Raw genomic sequence first — 21023 nt, forward strand, 5'->3', positions numbered from 1 at the left:
CAACCGCTTTTATTTGTGTCAACTGCTGCAACAAGATCTGGCTTGTTTGAGATTTCCCATGACTGCTGTACTAATGCTGGGAGAATGGAAGCTTAAATTCCCTTGATTAGAGAAACTAAACACAAAGCAAGCCCAGTGCCAATCACACACATGAAAGGACAGCTTTCTGAAGGAAAAAAAAAATCTAGGTAGGGTTACCACCATATTATAGCAGTCAAAAATCAGCAAATACCTCAATTTCAGAGCTTAAGCTCTATACCAGGAAGAACTTGCCCTTTTGATGAAGACATGTCTTGCTTAGTTTCCTGTAAGCTATATAGCTCTGTTTTATACAAACACAAACATAATACACATACCCCCATACACACAGTTCTCAACACTGGACAACTTTAACGACAGACATTACTGCCAGCATTGCCTGAACACAAATATATCTTGCTGACTTCTGGAAGGATAAAAGTGAAGGACAGCAGTCATGAGGTTTTTTCCATATCTACTTGAAAAATTCCATTTAGAACATGGTGCTACTTTTTTCCTCTGCACTTTAAAAATAACTGATCTTAGCTCAAGCTGTTTAAAAATACTTCATCCTTCATGGCTCAAACTGCACATGACTGCATGGCTATCTGATGAAATAGGTAAGGTGATTATTAATCATTGGTTGTGATAATACTATGTGGTAGTCACACTGCAATGGAACAGGGTTGAAAATAATTTTACATGAACAAAACAGTTGATAAACATCAACAAGAGTTATTTATTTCTTCTCAGCAAACATGTGAAACACCATGATATCCTTTACTGCATGAAATTGAATTTTGTAAAAAAAAGAGAATTAATCTCAAAGATAAATATTAAGGCTTATTACATAAATCCTTGCTACCCAAAAAAAGATGGAAAGTACTAAGCAGCATTTGCATATTTATTATGTATTAATCTTTTGCTTCACCTGAACAATTAAAAATGTGAGGAAGGAGTTGTTTTCCCTCTCCCCTTGATACATTCTGGCTATTACACATAGGCAGCAACAGACCAGAAACAAAACCAGCGGTGAGAGGAAGAGTGCAGAGCCTGGGCTGGTGCTGCTAACTTACTGAAACATTTCAGACAGTTGGTTCATGGTCACGTTTAACCTAATCACTAGATTCAGGATCAGGAAAGTTTCTCCCAATGCCTCAACAGGCACCACTGATATTTTTTGCCTTTGTTTGCTACAGTGTTGGGAAGCATATTTATGATAGACTCACTGTGTGAGGGGAAAAAAGATGAAATATTCTGTGGACCCCCTGAGACCAGAATTCCACTACCACTTGAATCTGGTTGCAGGAAACTGGATTTCTTAATCTTAACCATAGTCTAACAACTTCTATCCATGATTCCCTACTTCATCCTTAGTATCCTGGAATATGCACACCCTCTGTAGTCCTCCTCTCCAGAGCATCTGTACAGATTTAAGTCACCAGGATAGAGTATGTATTGAAAGACAACTAATGCCAGGTGCCATTTTAATTTCTAAAGAGCATTCAGAACTGTCGCTAATGAAAAAAAAGAAAGGAAAAAATTTAAAAAGGAGCAAAAGGGAAAGGAAGAAGCCAACCCCTAGATACAAATTACACCATTGGCAAGCCAAAGGGAATTACAATATATTCTTAAACAGCCCTCTATTCAATTCATAACAAAGATACATAATTTTCCCACATACAGGCATCTAAGAAACTATTGAATATATCTGCATAATTTACAAACAAAGATTAAAGGAAAAGCTGTCCAAAGATTACCTGGCAGCAGATTGTTTCTACAGAACATGTAAAACCTTTCTAATTTAAAAGACAAACATTCCTACTGTGTTGTAAGATATATTTGATTTAGTCATTAAGACATGATCCAGGACTTCCAAATTCCATTATTAATTTTATTATTTGGCCTTGTACAAGTTAATTTATGTATCTATCTACTCATCAGTAAAATGGATACAAGACCAAGGCGTATTTACTACCACTACTGAATATACTCACATGCAAATTACTACAGCACTGCAGTGTACTTATGCTATACAGATAAATGCTGAAGTTGTAACAATTTCAATAATGAAAGGGGCTAAGTGGAGCAAGGGGATTTGATAAATGTGATGTGGTACACACTAAGCAGCAGCAGAGGGAAAGCAGAGAGTAACAAAGAGAGTGGGACACCAGGAGATATGCTTAATCATCCATTTGTCTGCAGCTAACTGCTTCATGTGCACAACAGAATATTTTCAAATAATTTTTCTAAAACTATATGCCTTTCCAATTTTTGGATCATCTGGGTTTATTTGTAGTCAATCCAGGCTGTGTATAGCAACCTGAAAAGTGTAAGTAGCAAAAATTCACTGTGCAACAAGATGCAGACTCTTAAAATACAGACTCTTAAAATCTAATCTTAAAAACAAACAAGAAAATTGTCTTAAAATAGCATAATTTCCCTCTTACAGTTAAGTTTCACCTTTTGTTGTTTAGAAGCTGCAAACGTAGATACAAAAGCAGCCCAACTGTGTCCTATAAAAATTATTCATTGAGGTGTTGATTGGTCTCGAATTTTGTAGTTCTTTCTCAGAGATGCCATGAAGACAGTTTTCTTCATTCTGAAAAGCAACAAGGCAGGAGAGACAACAAGAAAAAAATCTAGGATAAGGATACTCTCTGCAACAAATGAAGGGAGTGGGGAGCAATGAAAGTCTCATATATAAATGCCAAGGATTCTACAACTCCCATGGCGATCCTGGCAGTAAGCCAGGAAAAAGTTTTCTCTTTCCTTTGCTGTTTGCAGCAACAAATCTTTCCTCTGGGGGAGGGGTGAGAGGGCTGGAACTAACTTCACTGCATCTGATAAGATGGCAAATTGTCCAGGCCTGACATTTATGGGGGACCCAGAGCTCCACTGAAGCACTCTGGGAGGATTAAGGCAGGGTTAGCCTCTGCAGTCGCGCTCCTTAAAATGCTACAAATGGCAGACAGATGAAAGTTTGCCTAAATTTGATAATGATGAGTCTAAGGAACCCTGAGACAGAAGCTGTCCCCTGTCAGAGAAAGAACTGCAGCTGTAAGTTTAATATTCTCATTAAAAGGACTTGTAAAAATCTAACTATGCTCAAAGAGCTTCCAGTGTCCAGATATTGAAATGAATTTCTGTTTAATTGGTTAACAAGAACTAAATCCCATCTCTTTTATGTAAGTTGCACCACCCACAGAAAAACTCCACCACCCATTTGCTTTAACTCTATCCAAGACCATTTCACTGCAAGAATGGGATGTTTCACACGCTGGCAGTGATTGCCTGGAGCCAGCAGAAAGGCTCATATAGCTGTCAGCAAGCTGATAAGAGCTGAAATTACTCTACAGAACTCTCTTTAAAGAGGAGCCAAAGAAGCACATTAAATGAAAAGGAGGAGGGGTCAGAAAAGCCAGCCACTCATGTTATTTTAACGTGGCACTAAAATAAGTCATTGATTTATGCATATGTCTTCAGCTCTGTTTGACCTGGAGTCTGAACTTTTCTTAAGGTCAGGGCTGAGGCACATGGGACATGCACTACAAAAACCACAACAGCTTGTCCAGGTATTCTGACTGTGGGAACAAACATTGCAAACTACATGCTTTCTATTCACATTTTTTACACTGAATTTACACTCCTTTTTAGTTTTTAATTGTCCACTTGGGCTGAAAACACAAGAGGTTGTGAGTATCTAAAACTTTAATTCATGAAAAGCAAGAATGCTGCATGGCCACTATTTGAGAAAGTACCTTGTGGGGCTTCAGAAAAGTGAATTACCCATTCATCCAAAGGAGGAAACTATACATCACAGTCAATATTCTACCACTGAAGTGTTCGGCAGCCAGCAAAGTCAAGACACACTTTGAAAACCATTGATGATCTGACAAGGTTATTCCACAAGGCATTATAACACCAAGGTCTTCTGTAAACCCAAGTCCTGAAGTTGCATTACTGTGCCTGCACCAAATGGCCTTCTGCTCCCATATTCTCTCTGACAATGCTCTGACAAGCAGGTACCTTAGGAACTCCCCTCCCACAGACACAGCAGGCATAAGCCACCACTTCCATAAAGTACTCTACAGCTTTCGGAACTCCGCAATGCAAGAACTCCTAAGGCAGAGGATATATCTTTGCTTTCATCTCTGACAGATTTTCCTTCTCTGGATTTCTTCATTCTGCCTTTATGTCAGTAAAACCCCTTCACTCTCACAAAATGATGATGCAGTGATCTCACAGACTACCTACTAGTTCTATGAGAAGATCATCTCCTTTTTAATTTTTTTAGACCACATTCCCAGTAATACAAGTCTTACGAAACATGAAAAGAAATCGTATCAAACATTGTAGAGTCATATCCATTCACTTTTTTTCATTACATTCTTATAGTTCTGTACTACATTCTTGCTTCACCTCATCGCCAATTGGTCATTTTCAAGCTGAAGAGTGTTAGGCTATTTAATTACCCTTCTCTTGAAACTTTTGATTATCCTTGTTCTGTAATATCCTTTTTAAGATGGGAGAGCCATAACTACAAACTGTATTCATGGTGCAGACATACAATAGATTTACATGGTGGCGTAGTATTTTCCACTTTCTTCCCTACCTTTTTTCTAAAAATTCTTGATTCTTTTGGTTTTGGTTTGTTGGGATTTTTTTATTAAAACTGACCATGGAATTTATACTTTCACGTAACTACTTATTACAGCTCCAAGAATTCTTTTCCAAGTGATTGTAGCTACTTGAGAGGCCATAACTGCCTATGAGAAGGCTGTTTTAAATTGTCTTTCTTTGTATACTGAATTTAATTTGTCACTTTATCATTTGGTCATGCTGCATCTGAATTTCTGTGGCCTAAGGTGTGCCAGTTGCAAATAAAACCTCTCCCAAAGCAGATCATTCATAATGGGTAAATGCAAGTGGTTTTCTGTGACTACTAACTCGAGCTGCAAATTTTCCCTTAAAAAGCCATGTTGTTCTAGGATGCTTACCTTCTACACAGCTACATAGCTTTATGGAATTTCTTATCTCCAACACCTCCATTTCTCTGTAAGTTTGGTCGAAATTGAGCAGTAACAGATATTAAAAGAGAAATCAGCATGCACATTTGTATGTGATCATACCCTTGTTTCCCTAGGAAACCAGGATGGAAAGAATTCCCATGCTCAAGAACACTTGCTCTTCATTCTTGTACCATCAGAGCACACAAAGTCACCCAGTCTTCCAGAACAGATATTAATTCAGAAGTTTTATTTTTGGGAGATGGGGAGTATTATAAATTCAAAAAGGAATAGGTACACAAAGCCTTCTTTTGAAAGTAAACTCCTTACCTCAAATCTGTTCAGTGAGAAAGAAAGCCTAACTAAACAGAGGAATAACTCTTCTATTCCCACTGCACAGTACTTCCATATTCTGATCCTATGCCTTAATGAGTCTAGTTCCATTGAAAGTATACTTCTAAGTATGTTGCTATTAAATGAGGAAAACTATTTACAAGATGCTTGTATATTCAGGTAGACTGAGTCATCTCACAAAAACAGGAGGAAAAAGGCACAGAGGCTGAGATGCAAGCTAAGGAAAACATTCATATCAGTTAGAGACATTTATATATCAACTACACTGCTGAAACATGTTTCCAGAGACTTAACAGGCTTTCAAACCAAAACTTATTTCACACTTCAGGAGCAAGACAAAATTTCAGATTTTACTCTCTATCATACATTTACTTCTATTTCTTGCCCCTCCACTTCTAGAACTTTGCTGTTAGCTGGGTGCTGGTTAGAGGTGCAGAGAAAATGAAAGCATCAAGTCTGCTGCATCAGAAGCTGTGTAGCTGAGCTGCTTATCAGCTTGCCTCTGGGCACTTCTGCCAGTGTTTCAGACTCCATATGGAACTATTTGTGAAAGAGGGATAGTTCAAGGAAGCTTCAAAGAAAATGAGAATGACAACATTACTGTAGAAAACAGACAAGACAGCAATCCCAGAGATACGCAAGTTTCATCCAGACTGCTATTAATTTTAGCAGGTCAACTTGCAGAGACTGGTTTTGATGGTCAAAATGTTGCAGTTTTTAAGAGTCATCACATGCTAGTCTCCAATTTTCAGAAACATAGGCTGTACATGTAGTATTGAAAATATGTAACAATTTTTTACAACAGCGTAGACTAGGCTACAAGCAGAGAAACTATTCCCTTCCATGAAGAAAGACAGGAAATTGAACCAGGAATTGTTGAGAACAAAATTTCTGCAAGTTTGAACAATAAAAGCATAAGTTAATACAGTTAATTCCCAGAGATCTCAGTGCAATCAGGTATAATGCAGGACAGTAGAATTAATTCTGAATTCCCACACTCTTTCCCAGTGTATACCATGTCCTATCTGATAAAACAACTGAGCAAAATGAAATTGTGTTATAGGAAATCACAGCTCAGATCGTATCAGTCACAAATCCTATTAGATGATGTCTCCATAACTAAAACACCTGTATTTAATCCTCTTCATGACAGTATTGTGTGATGCCCATGATAGGTGTACAAACTATAAGAAAATACTTTCAAATATGGGTTCTTATATAATTTAAATGTAATGACTTCTCTTTAAGAGCTTTCCTCTCTTCTCCAGCAGATGTATGGCTAGAAGTATCTCCAAAACCAAAGCAAAAATATAAGCGTAGAGAAAATTTTACACATTAAAAGCAGACAATCTATTTCAACTTGAAAAAAATTACATATATGTTTGTGTATGTATATATGTTTCTGTCTACATTTTAACCTTGATGGATGATCTCCAGAAAATCAATTGTAATAAAAGACTGCAAAAAGATTACCTAGTCCACAAAGAAAATTGGCAAGCTAACATTTACAATAATATTTGTTTTAAGTATGGTGTTTTCCAACTAAGAATAAGAATTATGTCACGAGACAACACTGAAACCAATGTAATCAGACAGCAAGGCTTCAATTCCACAAAGGTTATCAGACGTAGAAAGTCTGTCAGGTATGATGAATGCATGCTTCAGCCCACTAAAAACCAGGAGAAATTTAGAGCAAAGATTTGTTCTAGAGATAGGATGATCTCAACCATACACATCAACTGATCTCAACCCTATATGTCAACTGGATTCGTAATTTAGTGAAAAAGTACATTAATTGGTAGGTGCTTGCACAACATACTTCACAAGTCTTTATCAAAAATTTATAGTCTCCCCCAGTGGAACTCTTTTGTGCAATAAAACCAGTTTTTGAAATAAAACCTAAATACAACCTAACCACAAAGGAAACCATGAGAAGTTGTAAGACAATTTTCATACCAATTTTAACAAAAGCTCTTTGCAAAGATCACATTTGCCCCATTTTAACATCAGTAGCAAACCCATCTTTTTATAACTGTTATATCAAACTCCAAGTGTTCCACAATGTGAAAACAAGAAAGAACATAACTATTGTGATCTAACTATCTATGTTTCCATCTCAATAAGAGCAATGCTTAGTGAAAACTAGAGTGGGACTGGAAAAAAACAAACATACCAAAAGACCAGTGTCAGTCATTCCTTTTCACTTGACAAAAAACAAGCATCAAAATACTGTATATCAAGTGTTATTAGCCCTTGAAGTTGAAGGAGCAAAACAAGGTGCTTAAATATTATTGAGAAATAGGGGTTACTTGCAAAACTAGAATATTTTAAAGCTTTTGTTGCCCTTCCATGGCTAAGTAGCATGAAAAACTGCTATAGAATACATCTGAAAACATGTATAAATCACTCCAGTTCTTTTGCAGATTCATTCTATAAATGGCTATTAGTTGTTTCATTTCAGTAATTCCTTGCCCAAGAAACAAAATAGAGTACTTGTGATGAATTCATGTTGCTTCTGAACTTCCCTTTAGCACCAGTCTCCTCAAGAAATTCATTCCAACTTCAAATTCTCTCTTCTATCATTTCAGGCTTATTATGCGAATCTTTATTCATTCATCCCTGTACATTGCTGCTGAAGTGAAGACACTGAAAAAATCTGAGATGATGTTTTGTCTAGCCAGAAAGTCCTAGGATACTTTCCCAAACCATTTAAACTGAAAACCAGAAAGTAAAGTGTGCAACTGCTCCCTACTGTGAGACTGAGGAGGAGGAAGGAAACAAAAATTTGTAGCACAGGTGTAGTATTAGTGCACATTTATCAATGAGGAAAAGTAATTAGGTTACTGGTAATCCACACAGTATCAGTCACCAAGATCTCTTCACCACGTTAGATAGCTAGAACATAGAACTATGTATCAGCAATGGAATTTCACTGGGATTTTGCCTTATAAATAAGGCTGACAGGACGTGAAATGTATGGATTGCATGTTTAAATATTCTTAATATGCAGACAGAAATAAATTCATAAAGACAAGAGAAAGGCGGACCTTATGATTTTATCCTATTACTTTTACTATCAAAACACACAACTATATCCTTAACAAAAGCAAGAAGGTGTGAGAGGAAGCTTTAGAAAAACACACTTCAGTCAACAGAATCACATTTTCCAATGATATTCAGGGATGCTTTGGACCCAATGACAATGACTACTGCAAACCATCTACAATCCAAGAAAACTCACTCCAGACAGAGACTATTATTAGTATTATTATTGGAGCATTATTAGTATTAAAATATCTTCTATTTTAACTTAATTTTACTGGAGTTACAGATAACATAAGTAATTTATGCATCATCCGAATTTAGGGAGTTATTGTTGGTTTGTTTCATTGTGAATGTTTAAGGGGTTTGCTTGCTTGTTTTCATTTCATTTGCTTGTTTTTTACAGACTGTAGTTGTTTCTTGATTTTATACTTTGAAATTAGTGTTTAAGCTGCCCATAACATCCAGTGCATTCTCCATAGATGGAGAACACTATCCTGAAATGATGATTTTATGTTTTTAGTAAAATGGACAACAAGAAAAGTAATGCACACTTTAACAGATGACTAATGTCAGTTTTTAAACTTTATTATGCAAAACTCCCTAGTGTTAACATCTCTAAAGCAAAATTGCATCTCTAGGAGCTGTAATGCCAAGGCTACTTTATCACCTGTGTTTCTGGTGGCATGTCTTGCTGCCAGCAGGCTCCACCAAAACGGTTCATTTGTGTGAAGACACTAAAGAGAAAGGAGACCCCTGACGGCTGCTGTGGTATTTGCACACTCTCTGTACACAGAATGAAGTTGGCAACAGAATTCAAGTGTGAAAGACATTTACTTCTTAATTTGAGAGTCTATTTTCTCTACACGTATCAGTATTAACATACACCATGCAACTTTTAGCACTGCCTAAGTAGAAGTAACTAGAGTGTTTTAGGCTACACCCTGAAAAACCATGTCTTGGCTCACTTTTTACAAGGACCACACAAAAGATGACTTTGTCACTAAGGTTGGGTAAGGGAATTTCAGAAACATGACTTCACAATTCTTGCAGAAATTTGACTGCAGAAATTCCATGCATCTTTAAAAGTCACCTGAGATCAGACAGTTAACTTTTTCCTTTCATACCTCACTCTTACTTCCTCTATGTTTTTCCTGATGAGGAACTGAGGCGATAATAAGAGTGTCTTCCTACCTTACAACAATATATGCTCAGGTACAATAAGATGTCAAGGATGAAATATCCTAGATACAAGTGTACCATATATGTTAATATCTTTGCTGGCCTGAAAATATAATCTATATATTCCAACCACCAAAGGAACAATGTGCTTGAATCTGAGCCCCTAATCTGACAGCAAAACTTCACAGTTTGTGAAAATTCTCATATGGCTAAAAGTCCTTGTTGCTGAGCTTGCTCTTTCTGTGTAAGGTCTAGAATTAGAGCAACTTATGATGATAGTATCCATAATAACAAGGCCAATAAACAGGAATTAGCATCAATTGGAGTTGGAGTAAACTAGGAGACATTTCCTGTGTACCCAGCTGACACAGGCTTCATTCACAAGTTTGGACAGTTCATGGTCTCTGCTCTTCTCTTATTTTACCAAATAAGTAAAACATCCCTCTCAGAGGAATGATATTTAAAACCTTTTGGACTTAATGCTTCTCTCGCATTCTAAGCAATTAAAACTTACTACAAACCAAAGCTTCTTTTGAGATAAAGACAAGACTCTTGAACTTCTTTGATGCAATTTAAATACCACGTAGAAAAAAGAAACAAATATACACTGTTATTTCAACAGAAATATGTTAATAGTTGTGAGTAGACAGTACATTCAAATTCAAGGAGAGCTTCTGTCCCGTTGGAAAATTATGGTGAATGCAGATGTTTAGCATAAGGAAAGAATAGGGTCAAATAATCAAAATATTAACATGAGAGTACAGTGGATGTTTCTGCATTCCAACAGCTTTCAGAGCAAGGCCGGTATATGAACCTACACTCCAACTGTAAATAAAAGGAAAATAATTTTAACACAGTACATTATTTTACCTGTCTTTGCATTTCTTCAATCTGTCGCTGGGGGATACTTTGCAGAATACTATACATTTCAGGCATCTTTTCTTCAGGGATGACAACAGAGGCCCTATAAGCAAAAAACAGAAAACAAATGGCAAGAGGAGAAGAAAGAAATTCTACACTAAAAGATGTCAACTGCTTCTCTAACCCCGAATTTTTTACTATTTTAATAAGACATGTTCAAAAGACAAGAGCAGAAAGAAGTAGTCTTCTGTCAGTGTAATGAATTACTCTGTAGCAGTTCCCCCACACCACCAGCCAGTTTGCCCACAGATAATGTCGCCAAAGTCTGTAGACTGATCTGTCCAGACAATCTAATAACTATGGAAGGGACAGAGACCCAGAAATCCTGAATTCTCATCTTTGGATTGCTACTGAGTTGCTGTCAGCAGAGATTTTTGGATTGACAAAACAGTAATAGCATATACAGTGTAAAACTAGTAATTTTTACACATACTATCCCAAGATCACATAACTGGGCATAGGGCACGCATAGAAAAATAATCCAAGCTCCTTACACAGTGTACTCGGCTACAAAATAATTATACCTTTCCATCTCAGATCAATTTGGGAATCATGATGCAATATAGAGAATTTACATTTCTCTGATGCAATCTTTAGTAAATACTTTTAAAAGCCTGAATGGAGACCAGTCCTCATTGAATTCAAGCACAAGATAATAAAGCAAAACTGTTTCAGAAAAAATATAACTGGCTACAGGATAATCAAATGCTCTGTTATATCTGTCTCACTTATTTTCCTCTCCTATTTTTGATATACAATATATCAAGGGTAAATACTGTGTGTATCTTACTCTGTTTTCTACTCCATGTAGCCCCCAGTACACTTCACTTATCACACAGATTTTACTCAAATCACTGAAGGTAATGAAGTATCTAATGCAGCAGTATGATATACAACAGTGAGGGTACAGACCTCTTCCAGTCCAGAACCTCAGAGAAAGGTAAAATGTAGGAGTCAGCAATGATGACTGGGACACAGCCAGCTTGAAGAACATCACTCAGCACAGCCTGCCCCAGGCGGGCTCCACGTAGAACAACGCAGAACGTAGACTCCTGTCAACAAAAGCATCCAACACACAAATGAGGAAAAAAAAGAAATGTCAGATTTGCATTGTGTGTGTATGTATATATGCATTATGTTTTCCTGTTCTTCCCCTCATAAAAAAAAAACAAGTCAAAAGGAAAACTGTCTTGCTCTGTGCAACCAATATATTCTGTATTATTAGCTAATTAAAAATAATTATACAAATAATAATAAAAAAATCATAAGTAGAGGGATGAGAAATCAGCTAGTGGGTCGATTCTATTTATTTTAATGGCCAAACTGCAAGAATTCTAATTGAGAGAACTCAAAGAGAAAAATAAGTTTAAAACATTTTGAAACTGTGGCATAATGAGATGAGCAACAATTAGTATGAACTTACTTGAGTACAAACTGTACAAAGCCAACTTAATTTTCTTCTGTTATAAGGTAATGTAGTTCTATGGATAGCAGGGAAGTGATGGACTTCATATCTCAATTTTAAAATTCATTTGACATTTTTGATAGCATTTTCAGAGACAAAGTAAGAAATCTGGGGCTAGATAAGGTCCTCATAGGCTTTACAGTTACATAAATTACAGTCAGAGAACTCCAATAAAGAAGTTAGCAGTGGCTCACAAGTAAAAACAGTGATGGACCAAGTAATCTATCCTAAGTACAACAGCATTCAATGTGTCCTTTTGTTAACTGAGTAGCAGAATTAAGACCACACTTATTAGATCTGACGACACCTATGATTTTGTAGGATTAGCTGGTATTAAGGATAGCAGGATTAGACTTTGACATTATAGGGATAAATCAGCTAAAAAATACCGATACGTGTAGGATTCAACACTTAGATAGAAATAACAAACTGCACAAACATAAAGCATGAAGTAACTGGCTAGGATTTGCACTTTGCAGAAGAGGACATTAACTACAAAAGAAAAGGCAAAGAAAGGATAGCAATGTTGTACTGTTGAAAAAACAAACCAATCCACCCCTAGTAGTATTACAACACAAAAAGAAGAACAATTTGCGAAACCTGAATGATTCACTCACTCCTCTCAGTAACTAAAGACCTCAGACAGAGCAGTGTTCAGTCTTGGGCAACGCATTTACAGTGGTAGGCAAAGGATGGCTACTTACCTTGTAAGTATGATCTACAAGGTAGAATTGACTACATCAACACTACTTATTCTGAAGGGGTGAGGACAGGAAGAAGGGAGCTTCAAAGACAAAAAAAGTTGTTGCAAAAAGGAAGAACATAATCCACCTACTCACATCCATGACACACAAGACAAAATGCCATGAGCTTAAACTGCAGCAGAGAAGACTTCTTGACTATGCCACACTCACCTGTATATAGGGACTTTAGTTCTCACTGCCACTGAAGAATCTTGCTACAGATTCAAGACTGCAAAATAAATGCTAGTAGAGTTCGGCTACACAACAAGGAAAAATCCTAAGTCAGTACTATCCCTAAGTTTAAGAAAGAAAAATTTTAAAGTTGATACAGGGGCTCCCACAGATAACAAAACATCTTTCCAGCTTGTGTTCTGTGGCCTGAAGAAAAGGAGCCAGAAGCCTCAGTAGGGCAGCAAAACATCAAAATGGAAATAGGAAATACAAGGGGGTTTGCTGGCTCTGCACTTGTTTCCTACTGCAATCAGAAGACCTATGTTCATACCCATAGACTACTAAAAGCCCCAAAAATCTCATCTAAGAGAAGATTGCAAACAGGAAGCATTAACAACACAGAAGCCCAAGGGCCTGTCTAGTAGGAAGTCTGTAAAGGCAGTACTGGAAAGGATGAACCGTGATCAAAGCCCCCCTTCCCCTACTCTTAGACAGGTAGAGAAGGAAAAGAAGGGTGTGGGGAATGGAAGGAGCTGAGAGAATGAACAAGCATTTTAACCATTGACTCACTAGATCACACAGCAGCAGGTGGAAGAGAATCTAGTAAGGTCTGGGAGAGAAGAAAAAAGCACAGATGTGGACACACATGTTCATCTGCCCAGATAACCATTTTTCCTGTCTAGACAAAGGTTACTATAAATATATCTCCTCACATCACCGCTGTTATCAGCCAGACATTCCAAAGGGAAATGCAGGGCTCTACAAAGGAAAGTATTTTAACAATCTCGGCATGCGCCAGCTCTCTTCTGAGTTACAAAATCATACATAGCAAGATATAGATTCCCTGACTTGCTGTCCTTTAGCAATCCAGTTTGTATTTAAAGAAATAAAGCAAACAAGTTTGTTTTTTTTCTTTATTCCAAGTTTAGGACTCCGGGTGACCCTTTCCTCCATCTCCTCCTCCACACGAGGAATTTTAAACATATTTCCTACAAAACATAACAGGGGGGGTGGAAACTTTGCCTTCCCTCAGCTTGTTTGTTATTTTTCCATCATTTGCTGAAGTTCAAAGACGGATTATATGCTGGTGGCCACAGACAGAGCACAGTGGCCTATGGCACAACTCGCTTTACCACACTGCATGCCGAAACACCTCTCTGTTAGTGAATTGCCAAGAGACACAGGGGTCTGAGAACACTATCTAGTTTTATCTTCAGTGACACATCAAAAGGCCTCTAGAAGTTGAGTCAAAGCCATGAAACACATTTCACCTAGATGTTTTCATAGCTGCATGCTGACAAGTCTTGTAGCTCAGTCTGTCATATCTATACAGATAGTTCTGTACGATTTAACTACTAAACTACATACACAAAGTGTAATCTAACTCTCCTTAAATGTAACACTTTTTTTGGCCAAATACATCCACACATATGCTCTTTAAAGTTCATTTAACCTATCCAATTGACAAAGCCATCTTTTGCTCCAAGCTTCATCTCACAAGGCCTGGACTGTCACATGTGACAAATCAATTCCAAATTCATGCCTGCTGAAGGGCCTTTTACCAGCTATTTTGGAAGCTGTAGATTCCAATGTTCCTCCCCAGTTTTGAAGTCAGCAGTTTTATCTGGCCTCCAAAAGTTTCTCCTCACATTACTGCTGGATTTGGCAGTATCTTCGTGTAATTTTTTATGTTTACATAACATTGTCTTGTGTTACTAGACCACCATGACCAATCTCAAGAAGTTGTTATACACAAGCAGTGTTTTCAAATTGCAGCATAGCCTACATATCAGTTTGATTATATAGTTTTTGGCCCTCTTAAAAATAAGGATAAAGTTAGGATATAATATTCAAGCTTACATAACAAATTATGCAGTTTCAAAACATAGTCAGCAAGTTAATTAAATACAAGGAAGTACCCCACCAGTGCTAAACAGGAAGAGCACCACAGCTAAGACAGACATCAAGGTGAAGGGACGTTTGCAGAGAGACAGCCTTACCTGAAGCACCTGAGGATAATCAAAGACTTGATTCTTGTAACAGCGTTTGCGAACAGCAGGGACCCCATCTGACAGATTTGTACATTTGTCTAGGATCAACACTGATTCCCCATTCTCAGCCTGAAGAGCTTCCAGCTCAGACTGGTATTCTGGGTGCAGAGCCATTTGAGATGACAGAATGAAATACCTGCGAGGACTGAAAAACCACAGCAAGGTTAGCTAGCAGCACTGGGAGGTTACTTCCAAGATGCCCTAGAACACATTTCCTTCCATCCTGGAAAAGCAGAGCAGGATTAACTAAATGTGGACACACTGCCAAGACCATATTTTCAGACAGGGCTGGAAAGGGTAATGGTGCAATATAATTGAATCTGGGATAGTAAGATAGTTATTTACAACTCTGAATAAATTTGTACTTGGAAAAAATGCTTATTACATTAGAATAGGCACTCACATTATAACCTCTATTATAAACTGAAATAAACATTATTTAGCTACATATTAAAATAGCCTGCTACTGATGCCAGGATTGTTTGTACTTTTGTTTGATGCTAAAACAAAGTAGATAGGACACTGAATGCTGCTGCTAGTTTCTCCTCCCATATATTTTCTCACGAATTTTGATTGAAAAAAGATGCTGAACTGGCAACTCAGTATTTAGTATTTAGCTTATTTAGTGTCAATATGGTGACAGAAGCAATAGGACAAGCTCATCTTTTTTAACTGTGATTCAGTTCTGTCCCTTCTGGGCAATATAAGGTAAAATTTCCAGGGAAGAGTTGAGGGCCTGTTATCCCATACACTCTCAAGTCCCACCATGTTCCAAAACTATGAATATTTAAAATGTGCCTTGACACTGAAGTGCTTAAAAACACTAATTAACACTGGAGGTGAACCACACAGGAATACAGGCTCAAATTAGGTGCTTGCTGCTCTAAAAAGCTATATTAATATTGGAAAATAGCATGTCATTTAATTGTTATATTGGTCTACTTGGGTTTCCTTTTTAAACAGGTCAGCTAAGTCAGACTGCTCTACCACTCCCCACTGAAAGGAACACACAGAGAGTGACTGCCCTCATGCTGCCAAAAGAACACAGGAAGCACGAGGCTTGCACTTAGGATTCCAGTTTTACTCCATGTGATGCTATCTTTAATTTACAGCTCTGAAAGCACATACAAACACACACACTTTATAAAGTCAGACCTCTCCTGCTGCTCTTCTCACCTCTTCTACTCATTTTCATGCTGGTCACTTTAGTTGCTCCAATTAACAGATGAGACTTGCATAATATTTTTTTTAAACATTCTTTTTCCCAAGCTTCCAGCTGCTACCAATTTGCTACCAGCAGCTCTACAGAATATATATTTCTAGCAGAAGTGGATTTTAAGCAATCCAATTAAAAAGACAAGCACCCTTCAGTTCAGCTCGATAAAAGGCCTTTAAAAAAGGAAATAATGATGCAGATGAATGAGAATAAATGCCTAATATCAGCTAAAAAATATGTAGGTTTGTTTGTGTGTATGTTCAAAACCAAATTTTGCCTTGAAACCGTCCTTGTTCTATGACACTCATAATCTAGCTATCAAATCTTGCAACAAAAGAAAATACATCCTATCTCCCAAGAAATAACACAGTAGCATTGTAGAATGTAATAGTTCATCCCAAGCAAGCCCAAATTCTGAGCGGTGTGTCCTTGCCACACGACTCCTGCACAAAGCAATTAAGCTGTGAATGCGTCTCACTAGCAACGCTAACTGGCCACTAGATGGCACTCCGTAGACCAGTTTTCTCTTCACCATCCAAAAAAAAAAAAAAAAAAAGTTGAGGAAACGAAAGCTCCTACACCTTCACTGAACACAAGACTTGTTTTCTCTTATCAGACCCAAAACCAGGCATAGCGTTTAGCTGACTACATGGACACGAACAATATGACTATATCTGTCTTTACAGTTAGTTCTATACATGCTGAAGCCTATAATCATGTTCATGCTTTCCAGACAGAAACATAAAGTGTGTTTTCACTCTGTGTCAGAACGTAGTAATACTTGAGACCTGTGAATAATCAATTGGGATGCAACCAGATGCCCCTACGCTGGTCTGGCCCAGGAGCATCACAAGCAGGAACACAAAGGGTGTGAGCAAAGTAAACCACCACTGCACAAGGTTGTTCTAATTGACTGCAGTATTGTACTTGGGAGCAGCCCAGAGGAAGAGCAAGAGCATTGCCCTTACCAGAAAAGACAACTTAAACCAAAGACCAACAACTTTTGTGTCTGACAGAGGCTGTGCCCTTTCAATCACAGTTTTCAACTTTGAAAATTCCTATTCTCTACAGAATGCTGTCAGAAGAAAAGAGCCTAAAGTTTCTGCATTTCTAAACCTGATCTTCACGAGAGGAAACACCATTGATCCCCATTGCCTCAATCGACAGAACTTTTAAACCATAGCAGAGTAAAACCCTGTTACAGTGAAACACTTTCAGCTCTGTAATTAAAAGATTTATGAAATATTAAAAGAGCAGCCTTTCATAATCAATTAAAACATGTCTTTCAGACTTCTACTTCCTGTTGTTCTGAAGACATGAATGGATTAGAGAAACCACCATTTTCTGGGGTAGCTCATTTCAATGACTAATTACATTCTCTGATAAAATTAGTGCTTTATTTCCCAATTGTCTTGTTTTACTTCCAACTACAAGGTTCGGGGAGGAGGGGGTTGTGTTGTTTGTGTTTATGTCTTACTCCACTATTTTCAAAAAGAAACAAATAAAAACAATATTCCAAGCTCTGGATGTATGTATTCCCATAATCAAATCAGTTCTCATTTTTCTTTTTCATGAGATAACCACAGGTTAGGCACAAAGAGTTATAGTGAAAGGGGTAACATCAGATGGGCATCCAGTCACTAGTGGGGTTCTGCAGGGCTTTATTCTCAGCCCAGTTCTCTTCAACATCTTTGTTAACGACCTTGATGCAGGACTCTAAAGAATACTAAGTAAGTTTGCCAATGACACTAAATTGGGAGGAGCTGTTGACTCCCTTGAAGGCAGAGGCCCTGCAGAGAGACCTGGAGAAAAACAGAATCACTCAAAAAAATCCTCAATTCATAGCTATATTGGCAGATGAGCCAAGACTATTAGCATTGGAACCACCAGTTATAAAGCTAGTAGCTATATTTATATTTTATCATCATCAATACCAAACATGATATTGAATATACTTTTCCAAATTCATGGTGATTACTTTACCCTGGTCCTCTTTCTGGCAGATCTACTTCTGCTGACAACGGGCTGTAAACAGGAATACTGACGTCATAGCCTTGCCGGTAAGTCCATGTGGAGAAGCCTCCACCAGCCAACAGAGCTCTGGAAAATAAAAGAAAGCAACTTTGAACAGAGAATCTATAACATTCAGACTCCAGTAATTCACTGCTTGTGAATACCAGAGAGAGAAGATGCATGCTCTGAAGTAAGTTTTTCCCTCAACTTTAGTCAGTGGCATATTTCCATGTTGTTTTTAGGTTCACTTTAGTTTTCATGATCTGAGCATACTGCTAGATTGGAACTAGTCACCAACAGAATGCTTACATTTGTGTATGATCACTGAGGAACGGACTATTTTTGTTTTAATATAGGGAAATTTAATATATTGCTGTCATTATGATAACTTTGCAATTAGTAAGCTTACCTGTCCTAAGTCAATTTTAACTTAAAGAAATACATTCTGAATTATTTATACTAGTTAAGATATTCCTTGATGCCTGCACTAAAATAGGGTATGGCACAACTTCCAAAATGTTAGAGACATGCTACACTTCGGATACAAATGATGTACAGTAAGATAGTAATTTGGCATTTTATAGCAACTCTGGACTTCTCAGGCTGCAAAATACAACAGTTATTTGCCACTGTATTTTCAAAGTTATCATACAAGCTAGTGAAATTTATTTCATTTTTATATTACACAAAAAATTCTATAAACAGGAGACAAAAGAACAAGAAATCTGCATGTTATGAAATTAAGTTCCAACAGCTTGGGACATTATGTGCTAGAGAGCATGGAAGTCACCAAGGACTGATAAATTAAAATGCAATTCAACCTTCCAACAGGATGACCCTCATTGTGCCTTTTCCTAGATGGAACAATCTTTTGCCACCCAGAAGTGCAGAAGACAACAAAGTGTACAGAAGAAAGCAATATATCATTTACAATTCCAGAAAAAGGTTTGTTACTATATACTATCACAAATCAAGCTTCTTTAAAATATGCTATTAGAGGTCAGCAGCTTTTCTGTTGCCATTTCATCTCCAGTGACCAGGTGGCACCATTAGTGCATCATCCTAGTTCCAAAAGAAACTCAGACTCAGCTTCTTTAGTGAGACTTCTCAAATAGCTGATCAAGCTTTCAGTCCTGTGTCACTCAACAAGAGGGTGCACTATACTTTCAGTTGCCCCAGGATACTGAGTCTGCTTAAGGTACCCTACAAAGTACTTTGGACAAAAATATTTCTCAACTCCAGTTTCTCTCCTCTTTCTGTGGAAAGAAGCAGAACACAAACACACCACTAGACAAGGCACTACGGAAAGGATCTTGAGGAGCTGTATGCATAGTTGTAGCTATGACTACAGCCAAAAGCCTTACTATCACCAGCCTGCATCCTGTCCCAGTTCAGATCAGAGCACCCACACATCTCATCAGTAATCAGAACAGACACATAGGAAGTTGAGACTGGAAGAGGCACTGACAATCCATTAGCTGATATTCTTGTTTTCAGATATCACTGAATGAAATCCTTAGTATGGTGTCTGGAAAAACAGTTTTTCCACAACTGTTAGACAACAGATTATCATTATACCTAATTATCACCAAGACCCATATTTTTTCCCATCACAAGACACCCTGGATGAACACCAGTATGTTCTGCCTGGTCTAATCCCCATCAGATGTCCCACAGGATACTTCACTTCCTGTTCTGACTGGCAACACGGTTGTTCAGTGTTCAAATATCATGATCACGCTTTGCCATAAATGTGACTGATTTCACTCAAGTAGTCAAGGCAAACACTCTCTGAAGATCCCAGGCTCTGGATTAGAGGTTCTGGATTGGAGATGCATTTCAGCTTGGTAACTACAAAATCAAAACAACTTGCCCTTTATTACTCTTCATTCAGAACACAAACAATGATAGGAGCAAAAATCAACTTGAAAATAGGATGATAAACCAAGTACATGCTGAGTTAGAATTTATATTCCAAATCAAGTGATTATTTTTAATTCCCTTCCAATGCTCCCCCATCTCCCTGCCTTTGGTGACATGTACTGCTAGAACTAGGTCTCACCCTTGAAGCTGCATGTTCCATGTCTTATCCATACTAATTCAGTCACAAGCAGGGAGAAAAAAAATTGGCTTGGGTGTTGCTGTTCTTGCACTCTATATCCCCCTCCTCTTTGTCACCCCCCAGCCCCCAAATGGGAAACCAGAATCAGATTGTTTTAATTGGATCCGGTGAAAACATGACAGCACCTCATCAGCCTTGAGAAAGCAGGTGTGTGTCATGCAGACTTCTACCTAAATAAACCCACAGGGAACCAACACCAGTTAAGTAACTCCATGCGGATTTTCATTTTACAGTGCAGTAAGGGAGTAGGAATATTAACTCCTAATGTACTCAAGACAAATAATCTTTAAATTGCACCGATCAGTGAGGAATGAGCCTGTTCCCAAGCAACTTTTCACCACTTTTCAAATAGTGATCCTTCTCTCTCTGCATGAAGTGTGCCAGCTGGCCTCTACTCTAAAAGTTTCTGCCCAGCTGCCAACAGCAGCAGCTTTCTGCCAACTGAAATCCAATTCACAAACTGTAGCAGAAATAAATAAAAAGTATCTTAGTTTGTATGTTCAATTCTACAGCTACAGATTAGCTTTGCAAAAGAAATCCTTTCAACATCATTATTGTACCAAATTCAACAGCACTAATTAACGAATAATATAGAGCTTATGTTTTAAGTTTCATAGCAGGAGATTACATGCATTATGAAAGCTAATACCAGCAACATAGTCTCCATGCCCACAAGGCAGACTTCCACCTTTGAAATTATGGGATAAAGCCCTTTT

The 21023-nt window shown here is 37.7% G+C and overlaps 1 protein-coding gene across 1 annotated transcript in view; it reads right to left on the reverse strand.

Annotated features, from left to right (window-relative positions):
- EXT2 (exostosin glycosyltransferase 2) overlaps positions 1 to 21023 on the reverse strand; it is a 73754-nt gene that overhangs the window by 47784 nt on the left and 4947 nt on the right. Inside the window, exons 4-7 of the mRNA XM_017812629.1 lie at positions 18156 to 18272; positions 14906 to 15101; positions 11439 to 11578; positions 10476 to 10569 (exon numbers count right to left, since the gene is read on the reverse strand). Coding sequence (XP_017668118.1) covers positions 10476 to 10569; positions 11439 to 11578; positions 14906 to 15101; positions 18156 to 18272 — 547 coding nt within the window. The remainder of the gene's footprint in view (positions 1 to 10475; positions 10570 to 11438; positions 11579 to 14905; positions 15102 to 18155; positions 18273 to 21023) is intronic.

Source organism: Lepidothrix coronata, unplaced genomic scaffold (genome assembly GCF_001604755.1).
Source record: "Lepidothrix coronata isolate B3197 unplaced genomic scaffold, Lepidothrix_coronata-1.0 Scaffold1, whole genome shotgun sequence".
Classification (NCBI taxonomy): Eukaryota; Metazoa; Chordata; class Aves; order Passeriformes; family Pipridae; genus Lepidothrix; species Lepidothrix coronata.